Below are 19,922 nucleotides of genomic sequence, written 5' to 3'. Positions count from 1 at the left end.
ACTGTAACAGATACAGAAATAGAGAGAAAAAAGATAAGAGAGATGATGGACTGAAAATATTCAACAGAAAATCCCATCGTGTTTGGCTCAAACTGTAGCTTAACATTCAAAGCCTACTGACAACAGCAGGTAACCAGGAAACCCTGCTCTTAGTTTTGTAGAGTACCACAGAGCTGTAAAAGGGTAACCAGGAAACCCTGCTCTTAGTTTAGTAGAGTTCCATAGAGCTGTGCCTTGGTGAGACTGTCCTTGCGTGACAGCCCTAGTGTGCCAAATTTTTGGTATGGTTGTTGTGGAGGAGGTGGTGGGGTGGTACCCTGAGGGGACACGCTGTGCCTCTCAGGTTGATAATGCTGCAGCTCAGCAGCCATCTCCAGAGATCCATGGTCCAGTGACTCATTTGAACTGTTGGGACTTACGTCAACATACTCTGTTGCCTGGCCCCCAGCTGCCACCACACCATCCTTGGGGCTGTAGAGGCTGTGCTCGGACTCTTGGCTATCCTCCTTGGAGCGGTATAGGTGAGGCTGGCTTTGCTGCTGCCGAAGGCCTGGGCTGCAATCAGGGCTGGGGCTGGAGAAGGGGTCTATTACTCCAGCATGATGGTGGTACACATCAGTGCCCTCCTGGAAGCTACTGTAGAGAGGACCAAGGCGAATTTTTGCAGGCCGGACAGAGAAGTGTTGCTCAGAGAAGCTGTAAGGTGAGGCCCGCCCAGGACTGCGGTATGAGTGGGCGCTCAGATCCTCCACACTCAGTTGCCTCCACCGACCAATCAGCTCTTCTTCCTCAGGAGCAAAAGCACTTCCACGGCGACTATCACCATAGGTGATGCTAGGTGAGGTGGAAGTTGGCAGGGGCTCATAAGGTTCACTGTAACAGGAGGACATTGTTCTGCTGTAGATGGGTGAGCTACCATTCTGATGGTGGCTGGTCTCAGGTGGTTGGAAAGCATGAGCCTTTGTGAAGGCGCTTGGACTCTCCCTCTCCCAGGAAGAGTCACTTTTGTGCTCGTATTCTGCCCCATCCCTCCAGTCCATGTAAAGGGCATGGTGGCGAGGAGAAGATGCAGCACTGCTCGGAGGATCCTGGCCCTTGTCTTCTGACCCTCCTCCACTAAAGCTGGAGTAAGAGCTGGAGCCGCCTCCCAGGGAGGTTGTAAACTTTCTGAAGTGGTCCTGTGAGAAGCCAGGCTGCAGAGACATGGATCCCTCTTCTGGGTTGCTGTCAGTGGAGTTCTGGGGTTCATAAACCTTCCGCTGTCCGTGGAGGTCCATGCTGGGTCTGCGCTCTCGTCTCCGTTCGTCTGGGCAATAAAGTGCTGTGTCACTGCTGTACAGGTCTGACTTGTACGTAGCTCGGAGGCCAAGGCGCTCTGTGCTACCTACAAGGCTGGTGCCCACGAGGAAGCCCTGGCGTTCCTGGGGTTGTGGGCTGGGTGAACGAGAGGCTTGACTGCTGCAGACCTCATCTGGTTTCTCCAGGACCTTAGCAATGACAGAGGCAGGCACTGTGTCGGCATATGGGGAGTGGCAGAGGGAAGAACCCTCCATGTGCAAGCTCACACGCTCCTGAAAATCTGCAGGCAACTGAGAGAGAGTGAAACACAGATTTCCATTAGATGTACCCAATGGATAATGAGAGATTCGCACACAAAGAGAAAAAGGTAGGCTGCTATGGAAACCTATCAGGCAGGGATAAAATGGAAATAATAGCTTAGATCAGGTCAATATCCTTAAGATGCAGTAAGAAACATACAAAATTGGTGAATGGAACTGAAGCCCCGAATGAGCACAGAAATACATTTGCAAAGCGGACAGCCAAAGATATTAAGTCTTCAAATCTGTACTAATGGTCTACGTAAGTACATGGTTTTTAGTTTTTCATTGAGCGAAAATTGGCCAGAGGGAAGAACCACAGATTTCATTGCCACTGACACTACACACAGAGTACTAGGCATCAATCCAATATCACAACTCTTTTTACCTCTCAGTACTTTCACCATAGCAACAAGAAGAAAGTAAATTGCAGCTAATTAGCTAACAGAACATGACTAATTATAGAAGCATGATAAGAGGAGCCAAGACAAAGCAAAAATTGTAGTCCTTCAAAACCAATAGGGTTGGTCTTGGTTCAACAAATCCAATTCTTGCTTTTCAGACTTTTTGGGCTGCTTTTAAATAAATTTCTCTATGGTTATACAGAAACTCAGTTTTTCCTCATAACCACACGAGACACCTTCAGCTATGTCCAACTGACTATTTTAACGAATGTTTAGTGCCAATTCTTTGACATTCTCATATAAAACACTATTCAAGGCTGAATTCCCAGAATACGTTGTGTAACAGACACATTGATGTTTCCATTCAGGTATATCTGCCAAGTATGAACAGGTTTTTAAAGCAGGCTGCATGCCAACATAAGTCTCTGCTCTAGACATCATGGGACTGGCATAATGCTTGGAGCAGATTCGATAAATAAACTGCCAAGTTTATTGGCACACTATTATTACTTAAACTTCCTACCACTTTCGTCCTGCCAGAATAGTCGCCCATTCTTAATTGGGACAGAGCCTCAATATTTCTTTAAACAATGACTTGATTTACTATAGTTGACCTAAATACTAGTACATCACATTAAATAAAAAAGAATCCTGTTTCTTGATTTGGTACATTTATATCAGTCCAAAAACTTTTAGCTAACAGTTAGTGGTTAAACAATATGGCACTAAAGGGGATGGTTGGGTATATTTAGATGAAATATCTATTGTAAAAAGGTATTATGTGGATCACATGTGCAAGTAGGTTATACAGCAGTATAACCTACTTGAAATCCGAAAGTTTTTTTATTTTATTTTATTTACCATAGAAAGAAACGAAATTACCACATCCAAGGTCCTGAGAAGTAGTAAAGACCTCGTTAAAATAGTCACCATGACTACAGTGGTTCAACTTTAATGTTATAAAGCAATGAGAATACTTTTTTGTGCACAAAAACAAAACAAAAATAACGACTATTTCTTCTCTACCCTGTCTGTCTCCTACACAGTTGAGGCAGTGCAGCGCTTCTGTGTTTACATCCGAACGGCAGCTCAGTATTGGCTGACGCTGTTCACGTGAGCACTACGACGCGCGTGATGCTGATGCAGGAGCTGGCCAATACAGAGTCTGTGTTCTGACGTAGAACATGGAAGCTCTGCAATGTGTCTTCAACGTAAACTGTTTAGACAGGGTAGAGAAGAAATTGTTGAATAAAGTCATTATTTTTGTTTTGTGTTTGCACACAAAAAGTATTCTCATCACTTCATAACATTAAGGTTGAACCATTGTAGTCACGTTGACTACTTTAACAATGTCTTTACTACTTTGCTGAACATTGAATGTGGTAATTTTGTTGCTTTCTATGGGAGATAAAAAAAAATAAAAAAAAACATCAATATCTTAATTTGTGTTCTGAAGATGAACAAAGGTCTTACCAGTTTGGAATGACATGAGTGTGAGTGATTAATGACAGAAATGTCATTTTTGGGTTAACTAACCCTTTAAAGGGAACCCCTGGTATTAAGACTTGTATGGCTTAATATAACGTAAATTATGTCTCTTACTGAAATATGTAGTAGAAAACCCATGAAAGATTTACATTATTTAAAAAATCCATTACATAATTGGACAATGGGTGGCGCCATTTTGTTTAGGTTCACAGTGCGTTCTAAGTCGATGACGTCAAATGGTTGCACTGGGTGAGTTACTGACACTACGCCACATTGTGCAGCTTTTGGTTGTAATTTTTAGTCGATGGACAACAAGAGAAGCGATGTAAGTCTTTACAGCTTTACTAGCGATAAGAGGAGAAAAGAATGGGAAGTTGTGAAGAATGTGGACGAATGAAACTTCCTAACTCCGTCTTTGTTCTTTCCACTTTAGCCCTGATGCCTTTGATCATTTTCATCTGTATGTTTTGGTGCAATGGTAATCTAGTAACGCATACAAGTTTTAATATCCGTGGGGTTCCTTTTAAAACCCGATCAGCCTTTTCAATTTGAGCCAGAGCGCAAAATTAGTGAGGATGAAATCATCAAAGACGTGCAATGTCTCCATGGCTGTACAAATCGTCTGATATGTCACCTGAATGCATTACACACAGTTAAATGTACTGAGAAGATGCTATTGTTTCATGCGATCACAGATATCTTGTGCATCACAGCACACACAAGCTTTGAGGCAGTCTGTCTCAATCGAGATGTGTTATAGGCTGCCCTCGTCAGTCTCCACGACAGGTGCAGCATTTGGTTAAATGCACTTATATCCATCGGGAACTGTAAGCTGTTTCAGTAGCTGTGGTCTACTAAAACCCTCAAAGGCATCAGGTCTAAAGTGAAGAGAACAAAGACACGGGTCTTTAGGAAGTTTTATTCGTCCATATTCTTCACATCTTCCCATTCTTTTCTCTTCTTATCGCTAGTAAAGCAGCGAAGACTTGAATTGCTTCCTTTGTTGTCCTTCGACTGGAAATTACAACCAAAAGCAGCACAATGTGGCATCACATGTTATGTTCCGAGTTGTGTTGCGGTAAAAATAACAACAGGGCAGTGCCAGTGACTCACCGAGTGCAACCATTTGATGTCATCGACATCGCACTGTGCACCTAAACAAAATGGCGCCACCCATTGTCCAAATATGTGATGGATTTTTTAAATAATGTAAATCTTTCATGGGGTTTCAACTACATATTTCAGTAAGAGACATCATTTATGTTATATTAAGCATACAAGTCTTAATACCAGGGGTTCCCTTTAAAGGGTTACTAGACAGCTACAGGAAGATTTTATCAGGTTGGAGTTAAACTCTGCAGGACTGTGGCTCTCCAGGATTTTGACAGACTGTTCTATTGTTATTCGTCATTTTTATATAGACATATTAGATTATATTTCAGAATGTAATATTCTATTTTGACTTTTACATAAAAGCAATAATATTCTTTTCATCACCTGTTGGCATCCTTTGTTATAAGAATGTTTTTAAAATAAGCAAATACAATAATTTGAATACAATAATTCAAATAATTCAAATAAACAATAATTCAAATTAAACTGTGGTTTGATGCAAATAAATTATCTTTAAATATTACTAAAACCAAATATATTATATTTGGTAATCGACAAATACATAATCGTACAAACTTAAAAATTGGTGATGTGGTTTTGGAAAGAGTAATGGAAATAAAATTTCTATGAGTAATAATAGATCACAAATTATCCTGGAAACCACACATAACACATGTATTGTCAAAAATGTCAAGAACCATTGCTATATTACATAAAATCAAGTATTTCATAAACAAATTTACATTGTATATTTTGTATTGTTCTCTCTTAGTACCATATATGACTTATTGCATTGAAATGTGGGGGCATAGCTATAAGTCAAATACAAAATCTATATTTACTTTGCAAAAAAAAAAGCTATTTGGATTGTTAATTATTCCTCATTCAATGAATCAACTAAATTAATATTTCCCTAAATTTAAAGCACTAAAATTTTACGATTTAGTTAGTCTTAATACAGCTTTGTTTATGTACAAAGTTAAAAAACAAATTATGCCAGCAAATATATTGTGTTTGTTTGAAATTAAGGAAGGTAAATATGATTTAAGAGGAAAGGATATGTTTAAAAAACCAGTGGTCAAAACTAATGTAAAAAAGAATTGTATTTCGGTTCAAGGGGTCGATTTGTGGAACGGTCTAACTGACGAATTTAAGAGAAGCAACTCTATATTTCAGTTTTAAAAAAATTTCAAATCCAAAATATATATGAATTATAAGATGGAAGCTTAAGTTGTGTATTGTAATGTGTAAAATGTTGTAAATTGTGATGATGGAATTGCACACCTAATATCAGTTGGAGGGTATGTGACGCTGTAATAAGGGTAGGTGTAATAAGCTATGGCTTCAGCCTACACCTTTTCGGTTGGTTCTGTTTATATTTTTATGCTTATGTGGGTAAATTATACATTATATGTTATGTAACCGAAATAAAGATTTTTTCATTCATTCATTCAATAATGAAAGAAAACTAAGGAAGTCCATAAAAAAATGGTGAGTAAATTTTTCTATGAATGCCTCTGTTGTAATTTAAAAGATTAGTCCACTTTTAAATAAACTTTTCCTGATAATTTACTCACCCTCATGTCATCCAAGATGTCCATGTCTTTCTTTCTTCAGTCGAAAAGAAATTAAAGTTTTTGATGAAAACATTCCAGGATTTTTCTCCATATAGTGGACTTCAATGGGCACCAAACAGTTGAAGGTCAAAATTAGTTTCAATGCAGCTTCAAATTGTTCAGCACGATCCCAGATGAGAAATAAGGGTCTTGTCCAGAGAAACCATCGCTCATTTTCTGAAAAAAAATGAAAATTATATATGTTTTAACCAGAAATGCTCATCTTGAACTAGCTCTTCTTCTTCTCCTCTATTATAATTCCAGCAGTGTAGACGCTGCTAAGCATATTACTGCCCTCCACAGGCCAAAGTTTGAACCAATTTTTATATGCAATATGCTAGTTCAATAGTATATAACAATTAGTTCAAACTTTGGCCTGTGGAGGGCAGTATTACACTTAGCAGTGTCTACACTGCCAGAATTCTAATAGAGGAGAAGAAGAAAGCTAGTTCAAGATGAGCATTTAAGGTTAAAACTTATATAATTTTCTTTTTTTTTTTTTTTTTTTCAGAAAATTAGCGATAGTTTCACTAGATAAGACCCTTATTTCTCATCTGGGATCGTGTTGAACAATTTGAAGCTGCAGTGAAACTAATTATGACCTTCAACTGTTTGGTGCCCATTGAAGTCCACTATAAGGAGAAAAATCCTTGAATGTTTTCATCAAAAACTTTAATTTCTTTTCGAAAGAAGAAAGAAAGACATGGACATCTTGGATGACATGGAGGTGAGTAAATTATCAGGAAAAGTTTATTTAAAATTGGACTAATCCTTTAAGTATGAACAAAATAACTCAGCTCAGACACTAATTTATGACCCCACTGCTTTTCTTTGTTAAAATTGCATGCATGCTGCTGACTTACCTCAGATAACTGGGCTCTGTAGTGTGACTTATTGCACTGCAAGAGCTGTGCGGCCAGGTTACAGTCTTTTCTGTACAAGTCCTATTGAGAGTGGTAGAAAAGGAACATTAGATAATCCAAAGCAAATACACAGTCTTCCAAAGGGCTGCCATTAAGCCTCAGTGTATAAAAGAAATCAGATTGTCATTATTTCTCTTACATTATCCTCTCTCAGTTTCTCAATGGTCATCTTAGCTTCCATGAGATGATTGTTAAGGACGATGATTTCTCGGCTGAGAGCCCGTTTCTCATCATCGTGGTGCTGCGACTAGATGAAAGGAGCACATTTTCAGAAAAAAACCCTCTGTGATATGCATTTACGATGATATAGGCCCTAATAGGCCACCAGTAGGAATACAGACAAGTTTAGACCGTGATAAGTCAGTTCACGTGTTAAGTCATTCTAGGATATTCCTGCAGCAGATGGGAATTAATTGGTGTACTCAAAGAAGCATAAATTGAAGGCTGATATCAGATGATTTTCACATCATTTTCCTTTCATACCTGGACCCATAACCTTTAGAGTCATCACTGACGCAATATGTTGCTAAAAAAAACCCTGTTTACTATAACAAACTCAGAGTAAACCCTAAGGGGTGGATCCTAATACAGACATGTAATGGTCATACAATGTACTGCAGCAGGCAGGCTAATTATAATTTAATTGTTTCGAACTTCAAATTAACAAACAGGCTGTGATGCAGATTCAGCCAGTATAATAGACTCACTATCACACTGTCATGTGAAGGCGGACAGGCTGTTGTAATGGACTGTAATTAATGTCAGGCGCACCAGTGGAAGTTTATTGATATTCAAATAGACTCTTAGTGCATTCAGCGCTATTGTACATGCTTAACACATTCACTAATATGTCACACCACAAAACACGTACACACATGGACAGAAGTGCGGACAGCGATGTAAACACTCCAAATACCCATTTACACGGGAAAACACTTAAAGAGGGAGATGAGTACTTGTAAACACATATGCGAACAAAGCATTCGCACATTAAAACAAAAAGCAGTGCGTGTGTGCTCGACCAGGCACCTCTTGTTTAATTTGTGCTTTTTTAGAGTGTGGCCGATGTGTGTGCTCACATTTCGGTGGATTTTATCCTCCAAGTCCTGGTTGATCCTCTGCAGTGCTGAGTAACTGCTTTGTATTCTGTGGGAAACACATGAACAAAACATCTTGCTTCAAATCCATATGATGGTCTTATATGCCTTCCTTAGACACTTCTGTTAGATAATCCCAGATTTTATTTTTATTTTTTATTATTTTTTAAGTCAGTTGCCAACACTCTCACCAGTGCACCTGTTCATCTTCCGCATTATGTTATGGTATCTGTTGCAATATCAATTCACAACATTTGTTTTACAATGGACCGAGCCCAACACATGGCCAAGCTATAACTGTACAACTGACTCCTACACACTTGGCATTGGCCAGCAGATGCCTAAGTGAAACAATTTCTGTCTCCCAATTCACTTACTATCCATCTGAAATAGTATCCAAGGTAAGAAATAGTGCATCCCCAAATAACAGAAGGCAAAGGTGTCTGGATGATATACAAACCCAATTCCAAAAAAGTGGGGACACTGTACAAATGGTGAATAAAAACAGAATGCAATGATGTGGAAGTTTCAAATTTCAATATTTTATTCAGAATACAACATAGATGACATATCAAATGTTTAAACTGAGAAAATGTATCATTTTAAGGGAAAAATAAGTTGATTTTAAATTTCATGGCATCAACAAATCTCAAAAAAGTTGGGACAAGGCCATGTTTACCACTGTGTGGCATCCCCTCATCTTTTTATAACAGTCTGCAAACATACGGGGACTGAGGAGACAAGTTGCTCAAGTTTAGGAATAGGAATGTTGTCCCATTCTTGTCTAATACAGGCCTCTAGTTGCTCAACTGTCTTCTTCATCTTCCTCTTTATAATGCACCAAATGTTTTCTATGGGTGAAAGATCTGGACTGCAGGCTGGCCATTTCAGTACCCAGATCCTTCTTCTACTCAGCCATGATGTTGTAATTGATACAGTATGTGGTCTGGCATTGTCATGTTGGAAAATGCAAGGTCTTCCCTGAAAGAGACAACGTCTGGATGGGAGCATATGTTGTTCTAGAACTTGAATATACCTTTCAGCATTGATGGTGCCTTTCCATATGTGTAAGCTGCCCATGCCACACGCACTGGCTTCTGCACACACACACGCTTCTGGATCATGTTTAGATATGGCTTCTTTTGTGACCTATAAACAGCGACGAATGGCACGGTGGATTGTGTTCACCGACAATGTTTTCTGGAAGTATTCCTGAGCCCATGTTGTGATTTCCATTACAGTAGCATTCCTGTATGTGATGCAGTGCCGTCTAAGGGCCCGTAGATCACGGGCATCCATTATGGTTTTCTGGCCTTGACCCTTACGCACAGAGATTGTTCCAGATTCTCTGAATCTTTGATATTATGCACTGTAGATGATGATAACTTCAAACTCTTTGCAATTTTTCTCTGAGAAACTTTCTGATATTGCTCCACTATTTTTTGCCACAGCATTGGGGGAATTGGTGATCCTCTGCCCATCTTGACTTCTGAGAGACACTGCCACTCTGAGAGGCTCTTTTTATACCCAATCATGTTGCCAATGGACCTAATAAGTTGCAAATTGGTCCTCCAGCTGTTCCTTATATGTACATTTAACTTTTCCAACCTCTTATTGCTACCTGTCCCAACTTTTTTGGAATGTGTAGCTCTCATGAAATCCAAAATGAGCCAATATTTGGCATGACATTTCAAAATGTCTCACTTTCAACATTTGATATGTTATCTATATTCTATTGTGAATAAAATATAAGTTTATAAGATTTGTAAATTATTGCATTCCTTTTTTATTCACAATTTGTACAGTGTCACAACTTTTTTGGAATCAGGTTTTAGTTTTTCCAGTGGATTTCTGAAGTGTGCATCCATGCAAGTTTCCTTTTGGCCAATATTGTCCACAACCCCCTGTCACAGCATTTTTTAAAAGTACATTGTCTAAACAAGTCGGTGATATACTGTTATTCACTATTTGGAGCTAAATGGTATTCGCAACTGTTTCAAAGAGTGTAAGAGAACATGAGTAAAAAGAATTGCAGTATTGTACTAGGTTTATATTGTTCTTTCCTTAAAAATAGTTAAAGTTGCACTCAGTTTGTTTCTCTAGCTAATATATGCAAGTCATCTCATTATACTGACACTAAGTGGTGTGGAAGCAGGAAAACCAAACATTGTGATTTAGTGATGACATTGCATAAATGTGCTATCGCCAGTCAGCCCTACTTAATTTTGTTATAGTGTAAGTTGTATTTGACAGGTCATGTGAGTTCTACATGGTGGCCCCAGTGAGTTGACCTCCTCCGTATAAAATAAAATGGCTTTTATCAAGTTAGTGAAATATTTTTCCAAAGTACTACATTTATTTCCTTTGGGATAAAACTTTTTTAATGATGAAACTCTTTATGATACACTCACCCTGTGAAAAATATTCTGTATTGGATTAAAGTCAGGGCTTTGACTATAGGGCAATCCATAACTTTAATTTTGTTTGTTTTTAGCCATTCAGATGGGGACATGATTCTGCATTGGTGTTGGATTCTGTGAATTATTGTTCTGCTGCAGCCCCAAATACGATTTATATTCAGCTCACACACAAATAGTCAGACATTCTCTTTAGGAATGGTCTGGTATGTAGCAGAAATTATACTTTCATCAAAGATAGCAAGTCGTACAGGTCAACAGCTGCAAAATATCTATGTACAATCACAGTGCTGCCATCATGTTTCACTGTAAGTAATATGACATTGTTGCAGTGGCATCCTGTATTCAGTTTGGACCAAATATGCCAACCTCCCAAAAGTTCTTTTTTGATTTTTGTCTACAGAATATGATGCCAAAACTCTTTTCAGCAGTATGGATAATTGACTTTTTCTACTAAAAACAAACAAACAATGCTTTAAAATATATAGTTCCATCCAAAATTAGAAATTTAGGCAGAAGTAGTGGGTTATTTATAACCCACTTTTCACCTACTGTTTTATGAATACTACGAATTCGAGCATTAATTTCATTATAAGTTTCACAATAAGTATTTAGTCTATATAGTAGGGAAGCAGGCATGTTCGGATACTGTGAGTAAAACATGCAATAAAAGTTTTCCAAAAATATTCTCGTCGCTTTATATTAATATTAATATTGAACCACTGTACTCACATGAACTGATTTAAATATGTTTTTAGTACATTAATGGATCTTGAGAGAGGAAATGTCATTGCTCCCTATGCAGGCCTCACTGAGCCATCAGATTTCAACTAAAATATCTTAATTTGTGTTCCGAAGATTAACGAAGGTCTTACAGGTGTGAAACAGCATGAGGGTAAGTAATAAATGACATTATTTTTGGGTGAACTAACCCTTTAAAGAGTTGGATTCTCATGCTAAAAATGGTCAAAGTTTCAAAAAACGAATTGGACATATGACGAGTATTTCTGTGCCAAATACACTCCTTCAGGGTTCGTAAAATGTTTTGAAAGTTTTTTTAGAGTATGGCCCTGTATGACATCTTAAAGGGCAGAATTCCTAGTATGGGTACTTTTCCCAGAAGAGCGTATAAACCAGAGCGAGAGAGCATGCCTATCAACGTGCTTCGTTCGGGCGGCGCTGCACAGGACTGGTTCGAGAAAGATTTGTCATTTTGTTTTTAGACCACAAAATCAACAATGTCACCAAAGATGTGCGTTTTAGTTTGTGAGGGAAAGATAACCATGTTCAGCTTCCCAAAGAACCCAGCGTTAAAGGATTAGTTCAGCTTTACTCACCCTCAAGCCATCCTAGTTTATGACTTTCTTCTTTCTGATGAACACAATCCGAGATATATTAATAAATATCCTGATGCATCCAAGCTTTATAATGGCAGTAAACAGGACCAACGAGTGTGAAGCTCAAGAAAGTGCATCAATCCATTATAACTCCACATAGATCCAGGGGGTTAATAAAGGCCTTCTGAAGTGAAGCAATGCATGTGTCTAAATAAAAATATCCATATTTAACAAGTTATGAAGTAAAAAATCTAGCTTCCGCCAGACCGCCTTCTGTATTTAAAGTACAAAAAAAAAAAATGGAACTGCCATCAAGTTAGTTAAGCTTTTTCCATAAGTTGAATACAGAAGGCGTAGGATGTAGCATGAGCATTTTTGCTTCGTAACTTGAATACGGAAGGCGCTCTGGCGGAAGCTAGATATTTTACTTCATAACTTGTTAAATATGGATATTTTTTAGACAAATGCATCGCTTCGCTTTAGAAGGCCTTTATTTTTATTTTAAAGTTGTGCAAGGCCCAGTTTGATGCTGGATTTGCAGATCAGTTGAAACTGAAAGATGGAGCGGTCCCAGTCATAAAAGATCGCGGTCATGAGTCGAAACCGCAGATCGTAAGTAAAACTGCATCAAATGTCTGTGTTTTGTTGGCAATCGGCACGTTAGTGCATATAATGTAAATGACACAAATGTATAGTGATTCAAGTTATTCAGAGATAATGCAATGATGTATTGCATGTTTGTAACTCTTTAGCTCTGTCCACGGCATGCCTCCAGGAGCTTGACTGTTTTCGAAAGAAGTGGTACAACTGTATTTGTCTTTTATAAATCTGGTAAACCTAAAGACTCTTCGGAGATATAAAGGATGCAATACTACTCTATAGGTACTCAAGATTAAACGGTTAGTTCACCCAAAAATTAAAATAATGTCATTTATTACTCACCCTCATGTCATTCTACACCCATAAGACCTTCGTTCATCTTTGAAACACAAATTAAGATATTGTTGATGAAATCTGATGGTTCAGTGAGGCCTCTATTGAGAGCAAATCCAAACTATCAAGGTCCATAAAGGTACTTAAAACATATTTAAAACAGTTCATGTGAGTTCAGTGGTTCTTTCTTAATATTATAAAGCGACAAGTATATTTTTTGTGTGCCAAAAAAACAAAATAAAGACTTTTTAACAATATCTATACTGGCCAATTTCAAAACACTGCTTCAGAGCTTTACGAATTGAATCAGTGAATCTGAGCGCCAAAGTCACGTGATTTCAGCAGTTTAGCCATTTGATAGGAGATCCGAAACACTAATTCTAAACAAAAGATTCATAAAGCTCAGAAATTTCATGAAGCAGTGTTTTGAAATTGGCCCATATGGATATTGTCGAAAAGTCGTTATTTTGTTTTTTTGGCAAACAAAAAGTATTTTTGTCGCTTTATAATATTAAGATAGAACCACTGAAATCACATGAATGGGTTTGAATGGCTTTGCTCTCAATAGAGCCTCACTAAGCCATCAGATTTCATCTTGAATTGTGTTCTGAAGATGAACAAAGGTCTTACGGGTGTAGAATGACATGAGGGTGAGTAATTAATGACATTATTTTCATTTTTGGGTGAACTAACCCTTTAACATGAGATTGGCAGAAACAGTGTGTATGTACCCTTTAAGATTGTGTCATTTTTATACTGTTGAATTTAAATAGATGCTAACACTTGCTAACATACTGTCATGTTCTTTTGCTACACACTCAAGAGTATGTTCTTTTCCTTCACCAACAAAGTAGGTGAATTGGGATGACAATATCCAAGTTTCAAGTTCATTGTCCTGTTTGAAGAATTGTTCAGTTAGTTACCATATGTGGATGGAAATCCCCAATGTTTTAAAGCCAGATGCGATTGTGTACACTCTACCTACCGGCGTAATTTGTCAGTGAACTTGTCGAGCTCCTCCTGGGCTCGGCGCAGCTCGGTCTCCAGGTACTGCCTCGTGGAGTCAAACTCACGCTCTAAAAGCTCCAGCTTATGAGTGGTGTATGAGAGACGCTTCCGCAGGTCTTCCTTCTGTTCCTGCAGAGAGCTACATATATAGATACGCACATGATTACATTTACTTCATATGACAAAATCTCACAAAAATAGTCCCTGAATCCTTTTTACAGGGATCAGGCAAAGATTCAAGATCAATACTGGGATTGTAAAAACAAAACAGCTGTTTTGGATGAACTTCACTGAGAAATCAATCTCAGCAAAACCTCAGTTTGGGCCAGATTTACGAATGCATTTCGCTTCATTGTCAGTGACGTGATCAATAACTGTCATACAACCCACTGATCACATTTAATGTAACTCAAACACACTCGTGTCAAGAGTGCTTTGATAAATCAAGTTTACTGACCCTTTTAATCCCCAACACTCATTTTTTTCCCATTTCCCACATTGATCCTTAGTCACATGACCAATGCCATGTACAGACAGTCTATTTATAGATCAAACACACAAGCGGGGATGGGGTGAGAGAGATGGATGGAACCAAACGTAGCTTTTTGCGATACGTAAGAGAACCACTGACAGCTCTTAATGGTTTAGTATTGATGGACAGATATGTGGTGAACGGTAATGACTTTTCTGGCTGCTGATAGAGCTGGTGGCTTTGAGCATGCCACAAACCAAGCTTGATTAGACGGTCAGACAACACGTGTCTGAAGCAGTGAGAATGTAACATGTCTGAGAGATAAATGTACTGACAATCGATACACACATGCAAGACAGCTCACACTAATTCTCAGCAGGCCACATGTACAGCGGAACACACACCGCACAGATTCACACACTATTATCACTTGTGCTGCCTCAATAGAGACTCGTAGAATCATAGAGACGCATTAAGCCAAAGCATTAAGCCCGGCTTAAAATGAAAGCTGGATTCTCTTTACAAAATATAGTAAGCACCATGGTAATATTATGATGAATAATTACCATTATAATTCATATATCATGTTATTTATGATATTCCAAGAAATGTCAGAGAACACTCTGCTAATAATTTATTACAACAATCCGAAATCACGTTTGTCGGGGGATGGGGTTAGCAGTTGGAGATCCTTCTGCTGAAATCACATTGGTGAGTGTGGTGGGTTCATTGCAATAGAGTGCCCCAGGGATGACGCGTTTTTGTAGGCAAAACCCGGAAGCGAGTTAGCATTTTAGGACTTCCGGTTCCAACGCCGTAAAGTCTATGGGTTTTTTGAATGGGTTTTTGGTAAATCGCCTGAAATAAGGTCTGTGGTTAACAAAGCCTCTAAATACTTTCACGTTTTGATCTATGACATAAAACACACCAGTTATAACCCACTTGTGATTTTTTAAACTTTTACTATGTCTTCAAATCGGCGGTTGCTAACAAATTGCTAAAAGGGACTACTCCTTTGGTGGGGACTTTAGACGTCATCATTAAAAACGGGACATTTGGATGGCATTTCTCATGAAAAAGTGGATAAGTATTCATACACAGCGCAGATCATAATCAGCGAGCATGTTTTTAAATAGAGTTGTTTTCTAAATAAAGTTTGAGAAAGCTTGGTGGTGACGACGTTGATCCGCGACCATGGTGTGCTAGTCCGTTTATAGCCTACTGTTAGCCTTTTATATCTGACGACTTTATTTAGGCTTCAAAATCTATAAATGTTGTGTTAACTTGTAAAGATTATCTTGATAGACAAAACGTGTAAGTGTCATAACCCTTTGTTAAACACAGAGCTTATTTTCTGCGATTTTCCAGAGGTCTATGGGAAAAATGAATAGGCTTTCAGTCGAGGGAACCCGTGCGACGCTAACTTCCGGGTTGGCGTACAAAAACACGTCATCCCTGGGGCACTCTATAGTGTTCATTTGTGTTTGCAAGTGAGCTGGTGAATTAAAAATAAACAAAAATTCATAAAATTGTGAAAACTAGGGTTGTCGACTGATTAAAAAAAATCACAAATTAATCAAATTGATTTCTGTAAATAATTGCAAATAATCACATGAAACATTCAATTATAATCATAAATATAATTTCACACTGAATCCCAAATTAATGTAGGCCTACTGTTGAAACAACATTAATATAGTATTTTAATTTTATATTTAACATTTAAGCCATATGCCATAAGCCATGTGTTGTCTTCATGTCTACAGCCGGTGGAAAAGAATCAGGATGGGACTCGATCAGAAATCATGTTCATAAATGAAATTATTAACGTTACCGAAGTATGAAGCAGTGCAGGACTGAGTGCTGTACGAGCAGAAATGAGGCCGCTGGAGTGATTGCTAATGAGAGACGAGCGGAACTTTTATTATGTTGCGCTCGCCGGCGCCGCTTCTTCCGGTCAAGTGTATATGAGGTAAAGCAGCACTGATTTATCATATTAAATACATTTGTGTGTTGAAAGTTGTTATAGCGCTACTCTGCATTCACTCGGCACCTACTATAAGACACTTGTTGCACACTGCAGTAAGCTAGATCAATATTAGTCATGGTAAAACATGCTGTAAATCAAGAAAACAAGATTTAAAGGGATAGTTCACCCAAAAATGAAAATTTGATGTTTATCTGCTTAACCCCAGGGCATCCAAGAAGTAGGTGACTTTGTTTCTTCAGTTGAACACAAATGATGATTTTTAACTCCAACCATACAGTCATGCACAGACAAATCCAAATTAAACTCTGCTGCTCGTGACGACACATTGATGTCCTAAGACACGAAACGATCGGTTTGTGCGAGAAACCGAACAGTATTTATATAATTTTTTACCTCTAAAACACCACTATGTCCAACTACCTTTCGGCAGTGGTGACTTTCCACGTATTCCCAACTTCTGAGCCTGCTCGCCTAAAGTTATGTTTGATTGCTCTTTGGCTGGATATCAACACACCCATTAACAGACTAAAGTTGTTGAGGGTCTGCAGCGATCATTTTTCCCCTGATGATTTTACCTACCCAGGAGAGGACCATGTATGACTTAAACCAAGACTTTTACTCTCATAGATTTTGTTACCATTGACATGCATTATACGACTGACAGTAACGGTTGGAGTTAAAAATCATCATTCGTGTTCTACTGAAGAAACAGTCACCTACATCTTGGATGACCTGGGGGTAAGCAGATAAGCATCAAATTTTTATTTTTGGGTGAACTATCCCTTTAAACAACACAACTTACTTTGTTGAGCTATATAACTTGATTAGTTTTCTGTCGATTAATGTATTCATCCAAACAGTTGATAATAAAACACATAATATATTTTAATATTAATAAAACCAGAAACTGAGGGTAAGGTGGGTATGATGCATGGAGAGCAGGGTTTCATAACCCCGGGTAAAAAGCGGTGCTAAGTGTGAAACGCTCCTTTACCCAGGGTTAAAAGCGGTGTTTAGAACGACATAACCCGGGATGAAGCATAGTGTGAAAAGCCCTATATTGTGACAACTAGCCCGGACTCTACTTCATATGAATTTGTCATACGAAGGACACGAGGTAGAGGTAAATGTAAGTAGATGTCTACACTGGTCATAGTCTGTATATGAAACTGCATAATTTTCTCCACTTGTTACCCAGTATATAAATTGAGAAGTGTTGGTTCATATATTGGTTTACAAATTTTTTAAACAGCCCTATTTAGCAATCCAATAACACTTCCATAGTCACAAGTGGACTGGAGAGCATGATTATCGTACTGTATGTAGTGTGTACAATAGCACATTCATTGGTCAACACTTGTAGCAGTAGCAGCACTCATGATGGTAAGGGTGGAACCAATCTGTCACAGCACTATGAGTTCAGCACTCGACGGATGCACATGGTTGATGGGATGACTGTGGTGGGCGGACGGCGGGGTTGAGAGAGTATCTTACCTCTTTTTCTGATGTTTACAACCATTTCGAGAGGTTTTAAGGGCCGTTTTCCCAATATATATCTTTTTCATGGTTTTTCGCAGTAGGCAACCTCTCATGAGGGTAAGTGTATAAATTCTCCGCTCCCTATCAGGGATTCCACTTATTCCTGCTTGAGTCTGAGGTTACTTTTCCCATGCAGCCCTGACAGACCGCTGGAGATCCTGCCAACAGAGCAAAGAGAGTGCCGGGTGGCGCTTGCAATCATGTTACAGAATAACAGCGACAGCAATTAAGAAAGTGTCATCAAACTCGCGAACATCTTGAAGCTTCATGCATGAAACTGTCACGGTGAGAATGAGCGTGCAGCGACAGGCGTAATTAACCTCTTTGGGCCGATGCCACTGCGCTGATGTTTCGTGTGACTGGGGGTCCCTCACACAGGTGCACTCGTGAGCAACGAGATGAATTAAGATAGGAATGCGATGAGACAGCTTGCGACTTCATCAAAAGATCATTCGCATGCACAACCTTCTGTGCACGTAGAGCCACCTAGTTAATCTATAGAGCACTGCTGCTTGGGGAATATTTATACCACACATTTATGACACTTTCCACTAATAAGGTTTGAAACAAGGCCTGAAACTCTTAAAAAGTTTGAAAGGAGGTGCTTAAACTTCAGAAAAGGATTGTCTACCTCACTAAATCTTAAATGAGCCTTTGTATTTATTTTTTATGGTTTTAATTTTGCAACCCTGTTACCACAATTTGGGTAACCAAAATGACCAAAACTTGTCAAAGTATAGTTTAATTTCCTGACTGAGGTGTTTTTGTTATTTTCTTTCAATAAATGGGCTAAATGTACACATTTTCATATATTAAACGTTTTTTCATTCCCAATGTATAAGGGTCATTGACGAATAAGGTTTTTAAAAGTGTAAAAAAACAATGGAGATATAATTAATTTTGAAGTTTTATTAAGTGTTAACAATGAGATTATGTGGTTTTTATAATCATTCTACACTGCTTTTGTCATTTTTTTTACAAGATGGACAAAATTTGTCCTCAAAAAAGTCTAACTAAAATTTGGTTTTACCGAATGACGATATTTTCAAACAATGATAACAGGCTGAGTTAGCAAGTTAGCTTGTTAGCTAACTAACAAAAGGACAATCAAACATTTTATATTTAGTACATGTTTTTGAAATATTACAACATGTTCCATGTTTTATAGCAGTTGTACCGAATGATCTGATGTTTCAGGACATGCATATGAGCAAGTGAAAACATGAATTTTTCAAACAGTTAAAAGAGAGTTAGTTAGTTTGCTTCACGACCATGTGGCCCTTTGATGATGTCACATCTTGTCACATGATATTGACCGCATGACTTGACCCAAAATGGTCCCTTTATATTGGTTACTTCGAATGACATCAATGAAATAAATTTTTCCGGACATTTTTTCTCATAACAAAGCAAAGACTTCTACACATAATTTTAATACCATTTTGCACTATGTTAATATACTGTATGATGTTATAAAATCATGCCAGAATTTAAAAAATATATATATATATATACATTTATTACATTTTCAGATATTTTAATCACAAATGAAATGGCTATATTGGCCTTTGGACGATAAAATCAAATGACCATTTGACACTTCAAAATCTTTAAAATACCTTGTAGCAAAATATAATTAAAACCTTTTGGATTCAATAAAAGAGATCTACCTTACATTGGATGTCATATCTTTGTTTTTTTATTATTTATTTATTATTAAGGCCTTCGAACAAAAAAATGATCCATCACGTAATTGACCCATAAACAGCTTGTAACGAAACTTAACTTTCCCCGATTTCCTAGGTTGTGTATGAAAGCTTGTAGACTGATTTTTCTGTGAAAGAAAGCGTGCAGCTCATATTAACACATCTAAATGTCACTCTAAGCAGCACTGGCGATGTCGGGATATTTGTTAACAATATCAATGCAAATTGGTATTTCCAACTTCTTTTTACTTCAAAGCAAAAAAATGTGCCATGAGTATATA

The 19,922-nt window shown here is 38.1% G+C and overlaps 1 protein-coding gene across 1 annotated transcript; it reads right to left on the bottom strand.

Annotated features, from left to right (window-relative positions):
- Positions 1-203: 203 nt before the first annotated feature.
- si:dkey-174m14.3 (uncharacterized protein LOC563117 homolog) lies at positions 204-17,988 on the bottom strand. Its single transcript, XM_067383421.1, has 6 exons — positions 17,891-17,988; positions 13,912-14,073; positions 8,222-8,288; positions 7,282-7,389; positions 7,083-7,163; positions 204-1,589 (listed from the first exon to the last, which is right to left on the bottom strand). The coding sequence occupies exons 1-6, from the start codon at positions 17,986-17,988 to the stop codon at positions 204-206; spliced, it is 1,902 nt and encodes a 633-aa protein (XP_067239522.1).
- Positions 17,989-19,922: the final 1,934 nt, after the last annotated feature.

This window comes from Chanodichthys erythropterus, chromosome 4, assembly GCF_024489055.1.
Source record: "Chanodichthys erythropterus isolate Z2021 chromosome 4, ASM2448905v1, whole genome shotgun sequence".
Classification (NCBI taxonomy): domain Eukaryota; kingdom Metazoa; phylum Chordata; class Actinopteri; order Cypriniformes; family Xenocyprididae; genus Chanodichthys; species Chanodichthys erythropterus.
Note: the sequence above shows the minus strand (reverse complement) of the source record. Positions and strands in the feature narration are given on the sequence as shown.

Excerpts from the sequence above, each read along its gene's own strand:
- si:dkey-174m14.3 (XM_067383421.1), bottom strand. The coding sequence starts at position 17,988 with ATGAGAGGTTGCCTACTGCGAAAAACCATGAAAAAGATATATATTGGG. Across the intron at positions 8,289-13,911 it reads TTCACTGACAAATTACGCCG|AATACAAAGCAGTTACTCAG; the intron begins GTAGGTAGAGTG and ends TGTTTCCCACAG. Across the intron at positions 7,164-7,281 it reads AGAAACTGAGAGAGGATAAT|GACTTGTACAGAAAAGACTG; the intron begins GTAAGAGAAATA and ends CACTCTCAATAG.